This window comes from Opisthorchis viverrini (genome assembly GCF_000715545.1).
Source record: "Opisthorchis viverrini unplaced genomic scaffold opera_v5_376, whole genome shotgun sequence".
NCBI classification, from domain to species: Eukaryota; Metazoa; Platyhelminthes; class Trematoda; order Opisthorchiida; family Opisthorchiidae; genus Opisthorchis; species Opisthorchis viverrini.
Genome location: NW_008752033.1, coordinates 433,306 through 439,296, shown reverse-complemented (window position 1 = coordinate 439,296; position 5,991 = coordinate 433,306). Strand labels below are relative to the sequence as shown.

Here is a 5,991-nt window from a genome sequence, read left to right as displayed (position 1 = left end):
GGGTGGGCATGTCTTACAAGACGATTTACTCATTTCCTGTCCTAGTGAAGCCCTATGCAAGGTATGATTACTTCGATTGTGTGTCTCCAGTCGTTGTTAACCGTTTTTTTAAGTGACTGTTAATGAGCTGAAAGTTGTGTTGGTTTTTCGCCCGCGACAACTTTGAAGTTGCAGCGCGGACGCATGAGCTGAATGCTCTGTTGCTCTTGTTCGAACGGAGCTTGCTTTACAACCGCATTCTTCGTTTTCATCCTTTTTCCAGAAGTACATAAAAGGTATGGCCTCCAAGGCAACCACGCAACCGGCGAATCCTGCTCCACCGACCGACACAACGGTGCCATCGGTGTCTTCCTCCACCCCGGCCGATGCGAGTGCACAAGCTATACTCATAACGGAATTGAAACAACGCTCTGGTATGAACGAAGCGTTCTCACGCCAATGTCTCGAAGAATATCAGTGGAATTTTGAAGCTGCGTTCGGCGCTTTCGAAATGTTACGCAATGCTGGCAAACTACCCCCGGAAGCATTTGTATAATTTTCACCCATCCCACTCTGTCCACACACTCACCTCTCTTTTCGGTGGCCAAGTTGTCCAAGTTATTGGATGTTTGTTGGTGTATGTTGTGCAGTACTGGTTTCATTGCCGGTCTGGTCCCAATATTACTAAAAAATCAGGCCACACTGGGTAAAAAAATATGAGCAAAACGACTCAGTTCTTAACTCTGCAACTGCTTTTTGCAGTTTTTTTCAAACCCAGTTGCGACCATCACCTGAATGCCGTGTTGAACAGTGTTCACACAATTGGCATCAAATATCTTGGCCACACCAATCATTTGCGTGGGTGACTCGCCCCGCTCGGGCTACCAGTTTCGGTTTTTGAGCTAGTGCTGCGTGTGTTTGCCGAGTGTTGCCTCCAATACTTGTGCAATTTGGTTGCCATCCCCATGTACTTCTGTCACATTGTACCCTTTTCTCTTCATCTACATACCCTGTGTTCTCCCTGCAACTTCTTTATGTATTACGACACCACTCGCTACGTATAGACTATTAAGACATTGCTGTTATGGTTTGTGGATTGTTCGTCACCTGAAAAGATTGTACACTGACTCACGATGTTAATCCCTTTCTAAATAGGTTACTGCTCGCGAAAAGGTCACTTTTGTCACGATGGTTTGTTCTTACTGCAAGCGGCATCGATGCATCAAACAGGAGACAATGCAATTTGTTCTTCACAAGAGACTCAACTGAATCTCTCGTTTATGGTATTCTACAACCGAATGTGCTGCGCACAGGCCGCCTCATGATTCATAAACGAGAGATTCAGTTGAGTCTCTCGTGAAAACCAAATTGATGTGCAAAAGAGGGTATTTCTCGGAAACAGTGTAATTTGGGTTCAAGTAGAACATAAGGTTGATGGAAACTCGGGGACTGCGCCCACCTGATGAGCCGTAAGACGGGCGAAACCGGTCGTGGGCTGTCGAAGAGTTTTCAGCAACCTTGTGAGTAGTTTCCTTTATGAAAAAGGAGACAATGTACTTCATCGCCCCCCCCCGTATCACCATAGAGTTTTACCATCCCTACTCGGAGTAACTGTTCCCAAACTAGGCGGCTTAGTAAAACACTGTCATTAAGCTACTATCAGTCCGAAACTCAAGACACGTTATCGATCCCTGTAGCCAGCGACCAAGAGATGCATGATTATACCTCTTCTGTTTGCCGCTTCTCCACAGCATCCTTTCGTTTGTGATGGCAGGTGGTCGTTTTTCATCTTCAATGGAGCAACATGAGGATTGGCGAGTTTGTAGGGGTCAGTTCTAAGAACCGTACACCGCAATCATCAAAAACTGACCATCTCTGCTTACCTTTAACTTTAATTCGGTTAGTCATCGGACGCTAGCTAGTTTCCATCAGGCAAAGTTGTATATCTTGAGGCTCCTAATGGCTTCATACTTCAACTCCGTGGACGCGTGCCGGGTGTAGTACAGGCGTTCATCTGGATTCACCACACACGGGTCGGGTTAGGTCTTCTTGCCTCATCCCTTCCCCCTAACCTGAATATGCATATGATCAAAGGGATACCTCATCAACCCTTGGTCTCCGTGAGGTTAAAATGCTCCCCGGGGCGTTTCACATTCACGTTCGCAAACTCCGCGGATCACTTTAATAACCAAATGACCTTTACAGATCACGGTTTGGTGTGTGCTCCACGCTTACGAAACTGGGATAATAATACAAGACTAGGATCAAATCCGAACATAGAACGCACAAAAGACCCTTTTGAGTTGTGAAAAACGTTTTCTTGCCTGGGTAACTGCTTCATTTCTAATACTAGAGCCGCTTTTGCCAGCCCAAACACGTGTTTGACAAATGTGACGTCAGCTTGTCCGCCAGGCGGAGAGCCATTACTCTGACACTTTCAACACAAGCAAACGCAAAGGAAGAGTGCCCATCAAAACGTTGTCTGGGTCTGTTGGATGGAGCGAAGCCATATGTCGAATTGTTTCCGAAAGGAAAGGCTCACAAGAGATCGATAGGCAGTTGGTACTTCAAAGGTTGCACAGACATGTTCATGTGCCAGTGCATAAAGTCTTCAGCGCAACATAATCGTCAGATCATGATTCAGAAGAGAGATACAGAAGCTGTACCCTTCTTGCTTTGGTAGTTATCCCCAGAAGAGACAGTAGTCATGGGAGTTGTTAACTTTGGTGCACCTATCCCCCAGATCTCTCCAACGATAAAGTACCCACCATCGCCGAAAGGTTCACCGTACGAAAATACCAGCTAATAACAACTTGAATGTGTACCTATCCGCTCCCGTGTCGCACGTAATTGATGAACAAGAACAGCACCTGGATGTCCACACAGTATGCACTTGGTAGTGCTCAAATACGGTCAGAAATTCGAAGAGCTATCCGTGACTCTTAACGTACCAGGGATGTGTATATTGTTCGGTATAGGATTTTTCTATCTGTTGGGATGCATATGCTATACCCACATTACCAAGTGACAGAATCATCAGTCGGGAGCAGGTTCCTCAGGACAACCTTCTAAATTAAGTTACTGAATTCAATTCCTCCACAAATGTGTTGCAAACTTTTCTTGGGCTTCGGATTATTCCTGTCACTGGTAGCTCTTGATTCGCTCATTCCCCTCCCCCATGTGGCTCGTCCCTCCTCTTAGTTTTCTAGGGACTCACAAGTTTCAAGGAGGGCTGGTGATGGGCGACCTTGATTCAGCGGAAATGAGCTGACTTCAGGTCTGATTAGAGCAAACAACAATCCAACTCATTGTGTTTGACACGGACTGATACTTGACTTATGTATTCTTCCTGACTCAGTGCTGCCAACGCATCGAGTACATTCAAGTGATCGTTTCGGTCTCTCAGTGTGTCTCCCATGACACATGCATGGATCCCCTGCACCTGAACCGTAGCCAAACCGCCCGGTTGAGATCAGCGATTTTCTGAGGCAGAATAATTAAAATATGGCGGGTAGATTATCATCCTGACACGTAGGTGGACACACATTTTACAGTCTCCTCTCATCCTTGAACGTCAAGCGCAATCATCATAAGAAATACTATTCTAGTGCATTTGGCCGTCTTCCATTCTCTGGATGTTGTTTACTTCGAGGAAGCCAGGATCAGGTACGATTATAGAAGCTTCATTTTCCAACTACTCTGAGGTTGTACAGCGAAGGAAAATAGAACCATATTTTTGTAATGAACTACTCATAAGGTTGATGAAAATCCGTCGACAGCCCACGACCGGTTTTCCCCTTTTTTTTTTTGGGGGGGGGGGCTCATCAGGTAGGCGCAGTCCCCGAGTTTCCGTCATCCTTATGTTCTACTTGAAACCAAATTGCACGAAGTTAGCGAATATACACTTGCAAACTAATTGGGTTTTTTTTCGAGAGACTCACCCGGAACCCAACTGAATCTGTCGTTTGTGATGTTTCCAGTCTCTCGAAAAAACCGAATTAGTTTGCAAATGAGTGTATATTCGTGAGAATAGAACTACTTCGCGGGAAAAAGTGATGTGGTGAGGACTCCTGTTACGACTGCCTAACATTTCAAATAGCGTTATCAACCAGCAAGACGTAACAAAGGGCAGAATGGGATTCGAATGTGCGTGCAACTGGGTGGCTCAGGGGCATTCTAAGTTGGTGGGACAATTGTAAAACCAGTCACGTGGTAACTATTCTAGTAATGTGACTGTGACGTATTTCGGACACGAGTGACTGTGGGCTGACGCTGATTTCCAAGCGAATCGGTTTCGTGGCACGTAGCTTCACGGCAAAAGATCTATTGGGATTTAGCTTTCGACGCGTCTTCATTCCAAATTTGAGTAACTGCTTTACATCTGTGCTACGTGTTGCCAAAGCGCTTCGCCTGGCATTCAGTGAAGCCTTATCGATTTTACGCCACAAGGTCATGTTACCATGGCGGTGTCCTGGTGACTTTTGTCGATTGTTGTTGAACTTAAGTCTAAAGTATGTCCTTAGGCCGTTCAACTACTTTACACGCACAGTTCCGCGTATTACCTGTACAAATTGTGACCAAAATTGTTGCATTCTATAGGAGATGCTATTTCAGTCTTAACAAAATGGATTGAGGGAATTCAGCGAACCTGAAGCTGTGCAGTGTGGCTCATGGTCTTATTTTGAATAGACCACCAATAAGCAATCTCCCGTGATTCCGACAAATGGTTGGTGGAACGATTTCTCCGGTTAACTCCAATGAGTTCCGGCATCAGAAGTTTCTTCACGTGAACCATGTTTTCCCAACGCACATGAGCTTTCATCCTGTTTCGAACTTCGCATCATATTTAGTGAAGGCTAAAGGTGCGCGCGTTGAATCTATCAATCGCCTTGTCTTGCCTGGCTGCAACCGCGGTTGTGTTTTTATGGCAAAATATTGAAATTCCCGGGCAGGGCAAGTGGTAGAAATACCGTGCCGTCATTGGACACTTGTATACGGCTGCAAATTAACAATAGTATGCCTTGTCTTACACCGTCTGGGATGAGTAGTGATTTGAATGAGGTTGTGGTCACACACGTAACTCACGGTTTTTGGTACGACAGTGTGTGCTACCACTTAGGACCAGTTTTTTTTCGATTACCGCAGGATTTATGCCGCCGAGAAAATGAATCGCGAAATTAGTTCTATCGGGAGTTTTTTCTCAGATAAAATCCTGTAAAAGGCTTGATGTATACCCAATTCGACCGGCAGTCTTCCAAGCCCAACAACTTGGCGAAAACGTTAAGTTTGGCATCATAGCAGCACAGGCGTGATAGATTAACCAATTTAATAAACGTGTATGACGTCAAAAGCAAACAATATTGATCCAGGACTATATCGTGTTAGTGTAGTGCTAAAGACATCTGAAGGGCCGTGTATCGGGCCGAACGGTCGACATATGGGTTGGACAAACTGGGTTCTTTCGCTTTGCATGATAGTTGTCTTCATGGGGGGTTGAAACAGAATAAACAGAATGCGCCTACCTTTTTAACCGGTTTTGGACGAATTCTGAGAGATGGGACCGCGTCAAAGACATATACCTTCATACAGAAGTCCCTCACAAAATCTATATAGTTCTAAACAATGATTTTTTTCGTATTAGATCTACATTTAGAAACTATTAGACCGTGTAAAGCAGACTAATTCGGACGGGGGCGCGTCATGTGTTGCCTGTTTTGGGAAGTAGAATATACCGCGCTTAAATTCAAGGCCATTCTAAAAATTCACCCCTGATAGTCTGCGTCACTTGCCATCTAGTGTGGCTGTAACACAGTAGGTTGGTACCTCATCGGTCAAGCGCAACTGCACCGCCAGTTTCATCGAACTAGAGTGACGTTTGTGCAACATATACCCAACATATAGACTACAGACATGTTTTACTTGAGCCCGACACTGAATCCACTCCTAACCGTCGATAAGGATTGTCATACTTATAATCAGTATTTCTCCCAAGTCTGTCCACAGTACTCCGAA

The 5,991-nt window shown here is 45.1% G+C and overlaps 1 protein-coding gene across 1 annotated transcript; it reads left to right on the top strand.

The window, feature by feature from the left end:
* Positions 1-277: 277 nt before the first annotated feature.
* On the top strand, positions 278-535 carry T265_10514 (hypothetical protein; the record flags this gene model as incomplete). Its single annotated transcript, XM_009176902.1, has 1 exon — positions 278-535. The coding sequence occupies one exon, from the start codon at positions 278-280 to the stop codon at positions 533-535; it is 258 nt and encodes an 85-aa protein (XP_009175166.1).
* Between the last annotated feature and the right edge of the window lie 5,456 nt (positions 536-5,991).